General features: G+C 40.5%; 1 protein-coding gene across 2 annotated transcripts in view; it reads right to left on the reverse strand.

Moving 5' to 3' along the window:
• fndc1 (fibronectin type III domain containing 1) overlaps window positions 1-15,309 on the reverse strand; it is a 39,113-nt gene extending 23,804 nt beyond the window's left edge. For both annotated transcript variants that reach the window (XM_078275103.1, XM_078275102.1), the window contains exons 1-3: window positions 15,225-15,309; window positions 6,357-6,539; window positions 4,401-4,469 (exon numbers count right to left, since the gene is read on the reverse strand). In XM_078275103.1, coding sequence (XP_078131229.1) covers window positions 4,401-4,469; window positions 6,357-6,539; window positions 15,225-15,297 — 325 coding nt within the window. In that variant the 5' untranslated portion in view covers window positions 15,298-15,309. The remainder of the gene's footprint in view (window positions 1-4,400; window positions 4,470-6,356; window positions 6,540-15,224) is intronic.
• Between the last annotated feature and the right edge of the window lie 4 nt (window positions 15,310-15,313).

The raw sequence follows: 15,313 nt of genomic DNA on the forward strand, positions 1-15,313 counted from the left end.
TTATTTTCCTTCTTCCTCTTTTTCTCTCTCTGGAAAGCTGTCACAGTGCATAGTTTGGCGTGGGTCACCACGCCGCGGACCACTAAACCATTGACTCCACAAGTGCTCTCACTTGCCAAATCCTTTCTGTCTCTCCTGGAAGCTTGATAGTCCGAGATGCTGTGAGCCTGGCCTCCAGACAGACAGATAGACCACTGCTACAGCGGAGACCCACCTCAGTGTTCAGGCTGATGCTGAAGAATGTCACTGTTTACTCCCTCCTCAAAAACTAGCTGAAGAAAGCAAGGCTGTCTCTGACATTTCACCACCTTCAAAAGTAAATCTAAACTTTGCAACTTTGCTTTGGTAGAATTGGTTACATTGCTCAGTTTAGCCAGCGTTTATTTATTTATACAAACAACTTGCTGTGGCAGAGCTTTCCTGGAAGCAGATATAATCAGTTTAGACATAACCGACAAATACAAATACAAGAACAAAAAAACTCAGAATAGTCAAAATATCAATATACAACACTTATGCTCAATGGCTTTGTTCATCATTTGCCTTCATTCATTCATTCATTAGCTTAACAGGCTATCACCTACTTCAGTAAACAACTTGATTTGTTAACTGGGCTAATTAGCTGACCTAAAAGATAACCAATGAATAGCATTTGTCAGTTGTCAGTAAGGTTGCTAGCTTTATAGCAGTTGCTAATGTTTGGCATTTTTAATATAATGACTTGGAATGTTAACTGGGATAATTAACATTGCCCGGCCTGGTAGCTAGCTAGATAACTTTAGCTAATGTAACGCTAAGTATGCTAGCAAGGCTTCATGACATGCTATGTCTTCTTTTGCCCCTTGCCTTTCACTGGGAGTTATTGAAGCATTACTTTGCCAGAAACACATGGGTCTTTGGCTCCATTCACTGAGGTTATAAACTCAACAAATATGATTAGCTGTGTCTCCAGAGTGGCTTTGCCTCAAATAAATACAATTGAAACTCCAGTGCAGCATGGTGGTTTAGTGGTTAGCACCATCGCCTCACAGCAAGAAGGTCCTGGTTTCAATTGCTGGTCCTTGTTCTTTAAGTCTGGAATTTGAATGGGTTTTCTCCATGTTTCCTACTGTGGCACAAAGACATGGCAAGTGAAGTGGAGTGATTCAATTGTCCATGTGGAACGGTATGAACAGAAGTGTTTATTTTTGTTTGCCCTGTGATATTTGAATAAATATTAGAGCTGGGAACAATTCATTATTGATTTTCTTTTCTATTTTTCAATCATTCATTTGGTCTATAAATAACACACAAGCATAACAAATGTCAATCATAAGTTCATAAACCCCAAAGTGGCATATCTTTAAATTACTTGTTGTCCAACCACAGGTCAAAAGGATCATAAAATGATATAAAACGGGAAAAATCTACATCCACATTTGAGAATTTGAAAACAGTCAATGTGAACCATTTTTGCTTGATAAATAACTATTAATTATTAATTAATGGAAATTGTTGGCAGTTAATTGACTGTGCACTCATACTACTTACTTACAAGTGTAGTGGCGAAGGCTTCCCTTAGTGCAGGTAAATGTGTAGTGGAGTTGAATGCAGCCTTGGCCTGACCCCTCCCATGGCCAACCCCCTAATCAGGGCTGGGCTACATAAGGCACCTGTGCTCCTTTGTCCTGTGTCTGTCCCTGCTGTGGCTGTGGCTAGTGTTTGTTGCCCGCAGGTATGTGAAAGGCACATTTCTATGTTACATTTCATATACATTTCCAAGTTAAACAGTTAGTTAATTAGGTGGAACTCGAAGGATATAGACTAATCAACATTAGTCTATATCCTTTGCATTCCACTTCTGGGATGGCTCTGGTGCAGCAGGAAATTCCGCCGGATGCATGTAATTTCCATTTCCTTCCGCTTTCTTTGTGTTGGAATTTTAAATTCGGTGATTTTATGAGGACTATTGTTGACTGCTCCTCAGATCTCTGCAGGGTAAATTGAGACAGCTAGCTAGACTATCTGTCCAATCTGAGTTTTCTCTCACATTACTATTTTGCAGCGGCTCTGTGTGGAGTTTAGCACCGATGACGATTCTGATTGGTTTAATGAAATGCCATTAAACCAGAGCACGTTTTCCTCCCATCCCCGAATGCTGTGTGGAGTTGCTAGACTCTCCTTCAGAGCGCTTTGGAGGAGGGTCTGGCAAAGCGAGAATAGTGGTTGATCGACTTTTTGTTTAAACCGCTGCTAGCAAATGCTTGTTGCCCCTCCTGCCCTGGGAAGGTGATTTTGGTGGTGAGTAGGTCCATGGTTTTAAATGGAATTTTAATATATAGTAAGGTTGAGCCTGGTTCAATGTATTCTCCCTTCCTTTCCAGGTTCCTCCTGACTTCCTATTGCTGTTTTGCCTTTTGCCATTTTCTTAGTGTTTTGCCCTAATTGTGCATAATTTGTTTTGGTCTAGTTTCGCCCCTTTGGTGATCTTATGTTTGTCTTTAGCTTGTGTTCATCTAGTTTAGGTTTGATTTGCATTAATTGTACTGCCCCTTTATTGTTGGCTTTTTGTGAGTTTTCTTTGCTTATTTGTTTAACTAACTGGGTTACTGTATATTTGTTTCTGATTATTTTTGTATTTAGTTTATTTCTTTCAGAGCAGGGTGCCATCTTGTTTGGAAGCTAGGCAAACGTGGTGAGGTTCCTTCACTGTTTTGTGTGTGAGTTATTGCTGGGAACACGGTATACACTGCATCATTTTTCTGTGAGAAGATCTGTGTGACTTGATGTGTTGAGTTGAGTGAGTAGCGGTGGCACCCCTGAACACTCCTCAGTGTAGTCTGCCTCACCACAAGTTTGTTTATAGGTTATTTTTACAGTCTGTTGAAAACAGTGACTGATAAATGTGATAATTAAAGTGTTGTTCACTATTAAAGGCAACACAACTCAATTAAATGTTAAATTTGCATCACCTGCAAGAAAAACACCTAGCTGAATAAACAGGAATCTGAGTCAGAGACCAGGAAGTGTTTTTCCCAACTGATCCTATAGGGACCGAACAAGTGAGCCCCAAGACATTGCATTGTGACTTTAGATTTGGCGGTTCTTTTTAGGGACTGTTTGCTATTTATTTAAGGGGCCACCGGACGAGTTTTGGGACCTTTTAGCTAAAAAAGACATGACCCTCCCCTCAACAGTAAAAACATTTCTACGACCCTCCAAAACAACTTGGAAAAAAAGGATTGACCCTCACCCAACAATTTATCAATACATTCTGTACTGGTTTGCGTTTGGCAAATATATACAGATTTCCATTGTTTTTTTGTTTTTTTTTACAGCTGTGACACAGACTAAACCTCTGCATTCTGATCTGACGCATCACACTCCTCTGTTATGGTGTGGTGGCCATTTCAGTAGATTTACTCACTAACATTGTTGTGGAAACAAAATAAGCATGGAAACTAAATGCACAATTCCTGCGTTACTGCATTACTTCAAATACTAAGTTACTCCTCTAGTAAACTAGTATTCACATGAAATAAAACAATAAAATATTGAGACCATTCAGCAAGGCAGTCTGGGTAATATTCAACACACAAACTGGTTGCTATGGACTCGTCACTAGGCTTTCTCCACTTCGCCGTTTAAACTAAATGGAATAAACGTATAAAAGTCCAAATCTACACAAAACCCGCAATCAATTAGTAAGCTGACATCAAATGTGGCATTTAGGAAACCTTTATTGCAACCTTGGCACGGTAAGATGTCCAGACATAGTGCAACAGTCATTTTCGTTTTTTGCGTCCTCCTGCTCCCATCGTCAGCCAGGTAATATTGTTTTTTACTAAAGCAGTATATGAAATCTGATGTATTACCTACCACCATTTAGTTGTTTTGTGTTATTTAAGATATTTATAAAATATCTGATCATGCCAGAATTATTCCACTCAATTTTTAAACAATGCAATTATCTGTTTCAGCCACCAGGGGGGCAGCTCCCCCTGCCCCATATGTCTATGGCCTGCCCCACAGCAAACTCATGGGTCAGACCCATCTGGTAGCGAAGGAGGGTAGAGACTGAGAGAGCTACATGGAGCTACATTGAAAAATATGCACCAAACAAGCCACTTTGAAATTTTGCTGTTTCATGAATACAAAAGTTGGGTGACCCCTCCCCCCCCGGACTGAAAAATGTTGGATGACCCTCCCCTCAGCAAAGAATAAAAAGACACGACCCTCCCCTATTTTCCTCTGGTGGTCCATTCCATAAATACCGAACAGTCCCTTATATCCATGATGACAGCAGATAATTTCAGCAAACTGCTTTTAATGGATTTAACTACATACTTTTACATGTACAGCTGTTCACTGAGACATACCACTCTGTGGTGTTGGTAAAGATGCCTTGAGATCAGGTTTACCTGCTGATGTGTTGCTGACAGGTGCACCTCCCAACACAGCAAAGCCATCCAGGTTAACCCATTCAGGGTCTAAAATTAAAACAAACAAAATATTGGTTAAATGATGTTGGCAATAGAAAATTTGTAAGCAAGCCCTAAATTATATAGATTTAAAAAGAAACCGAATTTACTGAATAATTTCTACCTGATGAAGACATGTTCAAGTGGAAATGGTATTTTTCTTTTTTGTAGTCAACTTTTAAAAATGCCCTGCCACACAAAACCGTTTTTACTTGCATTTTTTGAAATATGTTAGGTCCATATGTGTTTGTGTTATGTCGTGAATGTGAAAATGAACTGCCAGTCAGCTCTAGCCACTGAAAAGAAATAAGCGGAGAAATCAGGCCAATTACAAAAGCTGGTCAGTCTGACATCATGTTGCCTGAGCTCATTACTATTCATGAGCTCACCCAGTTGCGCTGGGTAAAGGATGCTGATAGCCAGGCTCTCATTAGCTAGCTGTTAGCCAATCAGAGTCAAGCAGCTTAGCTCGTTGAATATTAATGAGAACTGGCAGAAATCGAGCTGAGTCTTCCTGCAGGCTTTCTATACCATGCTAGAATGGCTTGAAACAAGGTAACCAAGGCATTTTTTCCACAAGAAATGTTACAGAGTCCATGGTAGAACTTCAGACATTACCACAAAGTAATGAAATACATGTGGCAGGGCACCTTTAAATGTGCATGATTTGCCATTTCCCCTTATCCCCTTATTATTTACTCTCCATCTCGCCCCCTGTTCCTGATAAGTCATCTCTCCATTTTTGTTGTTTTAACAGCATCTGGCCAGACACAATGATGTTGAGGCAAACAGCATGGTGTTATTTATGATGACTGATGCTGCTCTCATGCTGCTTAGGGAACAAGACACAATCTGCAAGGAATTTCTGGAAAGGCAATACTGAGATGCTGCTCGGTTGCCAGAGACTGCAAATTGCACCGGAGCTGGAGAGACCACAAGGCCGCCACAGCACACAATGGGACACACACACACACACACACACACACACACACACACACACACACACACACACACACACTTTAACATACTGACACCCTATACAAGACAGTGCATGATTCAACACTTGGCCCCACCCTTTCCTCCACCACTATCCCCACTAAACACACATATGCAGTATATGTGCAGACACACACACAAAGTGGCCACAACAAAGGGGGTTGGGTTAAAGGAGCTGAGCTGGGTTTGGATGTGGAAATGAAGGGTTGGCTGCAGACTCTGAGCCGCTGATGAAGTATGGCTCTAAGAGGCCAAGGACAAAATGGAATAATTACAAAAGCAGGCTAGACTATGTCAACACGGCAAACTGTATGTGTATAGAAACATAAAGACCTGTCTTATGTTTAACAAGGCAGGATTAGGAATTAAGAAGCCATTAAGACCTAAAGATAATGTCCTACTAAAACCTAAAATAGCCACTGTCTGCAGAGCCAAGATGATGATGATCGCCAGTCACGCACACCACACCACAGTGCTCTTTCTGTCTTGCAGACGTGGACGACAGCACATCCAATGATAAACTAATCCTCTGATAAAAATCCATCGTACATGCACTCGCACAAGTGTGCGTACACCTCACCTCCTGGCATCTCTGCCTTGCACACAGCTTTGCTCATCGCTCCTCATTCTTGGCACTTGTCTTGAGAAAGTGCAGAGCTCTGGGATCTGAAAGCTTACTCCATAGTTTAAGCCAAACCTCTTACTTTTGCTCTTCGTCCATCTATTTTCCTCTTAATGATTTTTTTGTCTAGCAATGCGACCTCAGGTCCATCAGAAACATATTCATTGGCTCCCACTTGATTCGTTCATGTCACTCTATCTCAAGCAGTCAGTGACTTTTCTCACATCTTCGTCTTGCTCTCACTTTCTTTTTTAAATCTTTCTATGTTTCTGCCTTACCTACATCCTCCAGTAGAGGAGAGCGACTGTTCTTCCGGCGGTGAGACCTCGTGGGTTTGTTGGAGTTGATGACGAAACGGTCCACAGGTCTTCCGTCCAGATGAATAGAAGGCTCCCAGCTCTCCCTCAGGCCCTTATCCACAGATGTCTGTTTCCCATTGTCTGACCGCAGGGGCTTCTCTGCTGCAAAACAAATGACGTCAGGATAAATTGGGTCTATATAAAGCTTATTTTAACAATCTTCTTTGTCTTTATCCCTTATGTTGAAGGCTTGTTGCCCCTACAAATTGTAGCAGCAATAAACTAAAAATAAAAATAATCTTCAGTAGTAAAGTAACTGACCTTATTCATCATGCGCAAAATACTGGTCTCGTGCCTGAGCACTTGCATGGATGCTGAAACCTCAGCTGACTCAACATAAGTAAGAAAAGTGCTTTAATACTTGTTTACAACCCTGACCCAATACCCCTGATCCATGTACGTGAATTGAATTGTTTTTCTCTCTTCAAAGTCAAACAATTATTAGCAAATATGTATACAGCTAGAGAAGTAGCTCTCAAAGAATCTGAGCAGTGAATAGGATTCTGCTGGGAAAACTAATAACTCTAATTAATAACACAAATGAACATTAACACTTAGCTAAATCATCAACACCCAAAAAGGAGGTTAGGATGGTGCAGGGAGCTGCGGCAGCAAACAATGTTGGTATAACAGTAACAGTGATTAAGTGACATATGATACTGTACAATGATACTGAAGCATATATGATTCCAATCAGCCAATACAAGCCTGATTTTACTGCTCTGTTTGAGCTAATGCTGTGCTCATAACTATGCTGTTACACTACATTTGTGTGCCAGTGTGCTTTTTTGTGCTGGACATGTATTTATTTTATAAGAGCTTTTGTTCTTGCTGAAAAACAGATGCCTGCTGCTAAAAAAAGGTTATCTGATCAGAGCGGTGAGGGTGAACCGAACTAAAAGATGCTAAAATGCTCCAAAGAGGTGAGGGGAACAGCAGAGTCTGGTGATACATTTCTGTGCCATTTATTCTGTTTTTATTACAAACGTATTGATTAAAGCAGCTTTACTTTAAATCTCAAGATCGAAATAGTAAGTATTCAAGCATTGGCTACGCTGTAAATGGAGGGGATTTGTAGGTTTTATTGGCACCTGGTCATTCATCGCTGTCACATATAATTGTCAGTATTGTCTGTTCACATTATAAACAGCTGGCCCTTATGTCTGTCTGTGCTGGCCAAAGGTTTACAGCAGCCATTTCAGTTTAGCATCATCACAAAATAACTCCATCGCCATGAATTCTTGTTGTCTGCAGGTGTGCGCCCAGCTGGATCTGCACTTTCATTTTTCACATTTAGAAATAATTGCCGCTCAGTCCTCATGTGCTGCAGTTTGCAGTTGGTCGCAACTCTTTGGAGGTCTACAATGTTGTCTGCTTAACTCGGTGTTAAGTTATTAATAACGCGCTGAAAGAACGCCTCCTTGCTGTTTCTAGGGACTCTAGACAACACAGACCCTCAGATACAGACTTTATGTGCCTGGTTGGATGAAAAAGTGTGAGTGTTTTCCCAAAACAAAACAATACAGTATATCCTCTTTATATCCTCATTAACGTAGGGTTACAATGGAGTCAATTTTATCAGCTGTTCGTGGCAGACTCCATTGACATATCATTTCAATCATTCCAACCCTGTTTCTAATAAGGCCATGTATTACGTAGGAAGGGATCTGCTCCTCTGTCCAGACATCATTCTGAGATTTGGCCTCTTTGAAAATGTATGATCCAAGGGCAAACCAGATATTCCTGATTAAATCAAGACTCCTTCGAGCACAGTAGAGGCATGATTGCCATTCAAGAATAAACAGTTTGAGGAGCAGTTAAGCAACTGAGTGGTTGTAACATCATAATCTTATGGACGGAGGCTGTAAGGGCGTTGCCATGGGTCACCAGGGCAATAATATAACATTTAAAGACAGGCAGACAGTTAGAGTGAGATTGAGTTAGACAGTGGAAAGTATTAAGTATGTTAAGAATGAGGGCAGGGCCTGAGGGTCATTATGTCACTGTCTTTTTAGAATAAAAGTGTGTGTGTGTGTGTGTGTGTGTGTGTGTGTGTGTGTGTGTGTGTGTGAGAGAGAGTGTGAAAGAGAGAGTGAGACAGACACACATACACGTGTATGTGCATGTGTAGTGTGGTACGCATGTGGTACAAGAAGCATATGCAGGTGAGCCCTGAGGTCAAGGACTCTTGTAAAACTGTTCTAGAAAATACTTGCGCTCATGCACCTGCAATGTGCTCCACTTTTACAAGAGCACCTTCTCACCTCGCACACAAAATCATAGACGCTGACCCCCCGCTCACCCCTAATAAATTTGCCATTAATCCCTAATAACTGTCCTCTTCCACAAACTCCCATCAATAACCAGGATCCCCAGTGAAGGTGTGTGTGTGGGGAAGGAGGTATGTGTGGAGAGGTTAACAAGGTAGTGTTGCAGTGTCGAGCTAAGATTGTCTGTTCTGTAAGTTCTTTAGACTGAAGTCATATACAACAGTACATGTTTAGATTATAATAATAATTTGCTGTTATGGCAACAACAAAGACTTTTGAACTGACTGAGGTGTCTTTTCTCTTCAATTACTGTAGGTACTAGAGACAATTGATGTAAAAGTTTACACTTTCCTATTTTTGAGATTTTTTTTATATCATTGCAGCACAACAAGCATTTGACAGACATGAATGAAACCTCAACGATGTCTTACAGTGTTTCTTGGCAGGGCCTTGTTGATTTTTGTTGTTAGTATTAGGGATATATACGCACACCATGTGAATTTACCCCCTGGTATCAACAAAGTTAATAAAAAAAATGTTATTAGTCTATTTGTTATGATTGTGTATTTGTTCTGTTTCCTGTTTTATTTTGGTAGTCTGTTTTTCTGTCTCGTCTGGTCTTGTTTTACTTCCTGCCTTGTGTTTTCCCGCCTTTTGTGATTGTCTGCTCTGCCCTGATGTCTTTCACCTGTCCCCCAGCCCTTCTGTCTCTTGTTTCCTCGTTACCTCTTGTATTTAGTCTCTGTGTTTCCTTTTTCTGTTGTTAGGTCATTATTTCTGATTGGAATGTCTGTGTGTCTAGTCTACCCGTTTTGTCTTGGTGTTCCTGGTTTCTGTGATTCCTGTTTTGCCTTTGACTTCATTTTGAGTTACCCCTGCCTGTCTGCCTGCTTGCTTGCCTGCCTGCTTCTCTCTGGATTCAAGGAGGTTTGCCACATGTTGGAATTGTTTGTTGGACTCTGGAGGACGCCATTGCCACTTGGTCGAAGCCACAAACAAGAGACGCTGATTCACTGGGCACACTCTGGAGAGCGCACTGCAACCACCACTCACCACTGGATCCCCTGGACACGACACCCCCTTGGCCCTTGCACTATTCACTGTATATATTTATCTTTATTAAATCACTTAAACGTATTTCCTGTGTCACGTCTGCTTTTGGGTCCAACCTCCAGTGCCGTTCCGTAACACTATTTGTCTTATATTATATGTTGCTGTTAGTTTTTTTTTTTTTGCTCAGTCTAACTTGAACTTAAGTCTGATCGGTTAGATTGAGCCATAAAAGCTATCAACCACCCATGACATTGGTTTAAAGGGCTGGTTTACGAAATAGATAATTCTCACTTATCACTCGTAAATCAGTAAATAAGGCAGATAGTTTTGGTTTTTGAAATATCTGTTTATGAGAGTTCTGATGCCACACAGACAGTTAAATTGAATTCATTTTTGTGGTGCTCACAGCTTTGAAAACATTCCACAGTAATGTATCTTTACCAAAAACTGTTACTGTAACTAAATGTTACTCTGGACAATTCACAGACCTCACTGTCAACGGTTTTCAGTGGAAATACTTTCTACAAAAGAAACCGTGCCATGTTGACAGCATGCTCTGTAGATTATCATGAGTAACTGATTCTGGACATTGATGTTGCTGTTGCTTTTTTTTAAATGTATTTTGTGTCTGTGTTTTTAGCCCCACAAAAAAATCCCATTCACCTTCATTGTATTGTGGTGGAGTCAAATTTTTGTCCACAGTGTTGAGTGTGTGAGTGGATTTCCTCAGTGTTTATGCTAAGCTAAGGATCTTCTGGCTGTAGCTGTTTGGTGTACAGTTATGAGAGGGGAATCGAGTCCTCCAAACCACACGACCATCTAGGTAATTTCTTTCTACGCTCTAATACGACCCATAGGTGTGTCTCATAAATTAGCGTCCCTAGCAGTGGCAGGAAATACGAACCACAGGAATGTTTCCGTCGTCATATCTAAACTAGAGAACGTAACGGTTGCGTTTTTAAACCCGTCGATAACGTTGTTAAAGCAGTTTGGTTAATTTTAGAAAAAGACTGTGGTTAGAGTTAAGACCAGTAAATTTGTTATGTTACTTAGCTTCCGGTTATGCATGTGATGCAGAGCTTGACGTAGTTCCGTTTATTCTGTAAAGTAAAATAAAACACGCTGTTTACTTTTATTTTTTTAAACAGGACACGAACCCTGGTCTCCTGGGTAAAAGTCCTGTTTGTTCGACCCATTCACCATCCCAACCTACCTCCTTATGCAGAGTTTTGGCGCTCAGTCACTTACTTCCTGCTTTGCTCCCGACATGATTAGTACAGCCACTAGAGGGCACAGCCAATATAAACGTAAATATGGTCATAATTGCTGCTTGAACAAACGACTGATCGGGGCGTTTTTCTAGGGAGGACAGTCTCTGATGTTCTCATCTAACTTTGAAAAAAAAAGAACATTAATTCATATAGGGAGGTTGGTGTGAAATCTTGCCAAGGGCTACAGAATTCTTGGTTTCACCTCTGTCAACCTTTTATCCCCTCTGACCTCTGTCCTTCATTAAACTCTTCCCAGTAATCAACTTTGTCATAAAGCCAACACACCAGACTGAGATCATGACCATAGTCACAATCAATCACCTGACTGTCAGATTAGATTCTGTCATTTTATTATTGGAAATTAAGCCTTATTTAAAAGGGAAATGTGACTGAGAACATATTTTATTTAAAGCAACACCCTGAAGTGAGTAAGTGTTTAACTTGGGAGGGTTACATGCATACATATGACGGGACATTTACCAACAGTAGCTGCCAGTACAATTACAGTCTTAAAAACGTGCTTTGCATTTCAATATTGATGGTCACAAGCTTGAACCAATAGACTTCCAAAATGATTCCAATATACCACCACTGATGAAGACTGACATCTTGCACTGTTAGTTTATGCTATATCTTCCTGCAACACACTTACTATGCTGACATCTACTGCTGTGACAGATGTGCTCACAACCCAGGTGGTACTTGTTTAAACAACTGGAACGGCGCCTCGAGATGACATGACACCAGATATGCCATCGCTGGCAGGTTTGACAGGCAGCCAAGTTTCAGGTGGGGGGGGGGGGGCTGGGTGAAACAGGTGATCAAACATACCCAGTATTGTGGAAAATATTAGAAATATTCTGATCTGCGCTGCCTCTTTGGCTGTCATATTTTCCCAATGCAAAGTTTTGAAAAAAAAAAATTCTTAAAGTTTTCCGTGAGATCTTTCACGGGGTGCTCTTGCAGAATCCCAGCATATTACTGTAAGTGGAGCAGAGAAATTAAATTCCACTGGCCTGCAAAGACATGATTCCCTCTTTCCCCTCACTCTCTGTCCCAATTACTCTCTACACTCAACACTTTCCAGACGTTGATGGACTGTGGCTGCATAGAAGAAGTTGACATTATTTATGATCCAAATACACTGTTTCTGTTCTCTCTATTTGCACAGCTCCCGCCTAGGTGCCCAGATATTCCCAATTGCCCAATTTTATCTACTGTTGTGTAGAATTTTAGATTGACAAGCTGATGACATGTGGATGGAGAAAGTTAATAAGTAACACTCTCCTCTCCCTTAACAACTACTGTCAAAATGCCCGAGAGGAAGACATTTAACTCCAAGCTGCTCCAGCAGAGCAGTGAACTGTGGTTTTATTACAGTAAGTAGCTCCCAGGTGTGAATGTATATAAGTGGATGAATGTGTAGCAGGGTTTTGCAGAAAAAGTGCTCTGAAAATACTTCCTAAAAGATGGAAAAGAAAACGACTCAGAGGAAAAGCCCACAACAAATAGCAGCTGCCTATATTCAGAGAAAGCAATGACCTCATGCACTAGTGCTAACAGTCAAGAAGGAGCCATATAGAAACTTACAGATCAACTGACAATGTAAGTGGACTGAGTGTGTTGAAGAAAAGGGGAGAAAAAAAAAGGCTGACTGTAACGTGGCCTTTAAACTCAGCCAAAAGGTTTAGCTTAGGGACCGTTCGGTATTTATGGATGGACCATCGGAAAATAGGGGAGGGTCATGTCTTTTTAGGGTCACCCAAACGTTTTTAGTCTAGGAGGGGGTGGTCACCCAACTTTTGTATTCATGAAAAAAGCAACATTTCAAAGTGGCTTGTTTGGTGCAAATTTTTTTATGTAGCCCCCTGGTGGCTGAAACGGTTAATTGCATTGTTTAAAAAATTAGTGGAATAATTAATTATATCTGGCATGACCAGATATTTTATAAATATCTTAAATAACACAAAACAATTAAATGGTGGTAGGTAATACATCAGATTTCATTCTGCTTTAGTAAAAAAACTATTACCTTGCTGACGATGGGAGCAGCAGGACGCAAAAAACGAAAGTTACTGTTGCACTATGTCTGGACATCTTGCCGTGCCAACCTTGCAATAAAGGTTTCCTAAATGCCATGTATATAAATGTGATGTCAGCTTACTAATTGATTGCGGGTTTTGTGTAGATTTGGACTTTTATACGTTTATTCCACTTTGTTTAAACGGCGAAGTGGAGAGGCCTCGTTCACCTGTTTGGAGCGGGCTGGTGAATGTGACGCCTTGCTGGATACACCGTGACGCTGTTTGTGGATCTACTGATCGCTGTGGATTACTTTTTTTTCGTGTCATTGGATTACGGAAAAATACGGATCTTTTTTCTCAACGTGTGTTAACGTTTTATGGTGAGTTTGGAGAGGCATCTCAACAGACTGTAGGTCGAACACTGATTGTTCACTGTTACATTTTAGTTGAATTTAAGTGTCGGGGCATTCCGCCACCGTCTGTCTATTGAGTTCCAAGACAGCCGTGCCGCGATTGGATTTCATAAGGGCGGATTGTTAAATTGTTACAATGTAATTTAAAATCTGCTTTAAAAATAAACATATGTTTTGGAATATAATGTTCAGCTTCGGCAGCTTTACTTATGTGCTAAAATATATAATGACGAAGCCTAGTGACAAGTCCATAGCAACCAGTGTTGAATTGGTTATTTCCCAGTGTCCTTTGCTGAATGGTCTCAATGTTTTATTGTTTTATTTCATGTGAATACTAGTTTACTAGAGGAGGAACTTAGTATTTGAAGTAATGCAGGAAGTGTGCATTTAGTTTCCATGCTTATTGTGTTTTCACAACAGTGAGTAAATCTACTGAAATGGCCACCACACCATAACAGAGGAGTGTGATGTGTAAGATGAGAATGCAGAGGTTAAATCTTGTATAACATGGTTGTGAAAAAATAAAAAAAATAAAAAATAAAATGGTGTGTGTATAATTTTGCTAAGCACAAGCTAGCACCTAAGGGGATGGGTCATGCCACTTTCACAAATCATTTTGGAGTGTCATAGATAAGTTAACACTGGTGATGGTAGGGTCAAGTCTTTTTAGCCTAAAGGTCCCAAAACTCCTCCGGTGGCCCCTTAAATAAATAACTAACAGTCTCTTACCGCCCTCCAAGTCTCCTCAGGCTCTATGGCAGTTTTGATATTTGGGATATTTTGACCGTCTGGAGGATGTAGGCTTCTTTCCCTCAAGATTTATTTTACAAACAGTGTTCAAGAAACTTAACTGCTGTGGTCCATTTGATATATCACTATGCTGACATGAATTAAAAAATCTAATACATTTTCAAATAAAAAATACATTAAAGTACACTTTTAATATTTTTTCTACAAGAAGTATTTCATCCATTTCTGTTTAATAGCTGGTGATTGATATTCAAAGCAGCTCTGCCCAGAGAAAGTGTGCCAGAAAGAAAACCCATCACTTTTATTTTCCTGAGTTTTACAGGAAGGCCATTTATCACCACCATCAGCCAGATCAGTCACCCATTTGGCATAATACCCCTCAGAAGAAAGCACAATGATGCAGCCTGGTATTTATCATCATCTTCTAATTGTTGATCACAGCTCCTGCAGCATGTGCCTACTATATGAGGTAAGGACTTGTTCCATGACTGATGCTAAGAGGCCAGCATCATATTTTCCCCTCATAAAGTAACAACAGTAAAAATACTGTCAAAGTCTGTTTTTGCTATACTTGCTCACTTAAACTAGGCTACCTGTCACATCTGCAAATGATAAATCAAGCCATACACTCTAAATTAAATATTCTAATGCATTCTAAATGGCTACAACTAATCTCTTTCGGTTTCATGAAAAATGACATATGCAGCAACTGGGGAAATGTTTAAGGCTCGTGCGAACAGACATGGATATGCACGCGCGCACTTAGACATTCTATATAACATACTTAGACATTCTATATAACAGCATCTATATTCTGAGTCAAAGACATTGCATTTAATGCACTAAAACGCACAGATTGAACTCAAACAACCACTGCCTCATCGATCACATTGGATCCAATAGAGAAAAGAGAAGAAAGCAACAGTGCAACAGCAACGATCAAACTGAATAACACATTAGTGCAAAACGTGCACCTGCTCAGGAAAAAAGTAAACAAATATGTTACCTGTCCATCCGCATCCTGGTGCGCAAAACGTAACAAATAGCGCCAAGAGCGTCCTGCTTGCGGCTAAAGCCATGGTGAGTGTGGCGCGC

This window comes from Sander vitreus, chromosome 18, assembly GCF_031162955.1.
Source record: "Sander vitreus isolate 19-12246 chromosome 18, sanVit1, whole genome shotgun sequence".
NCBI classification, from domain to species: Eukaryota; Metazoa; Chordata; class Actinopteri; order Perciformes; family Percidae; genus Sander; species Sander vitreus.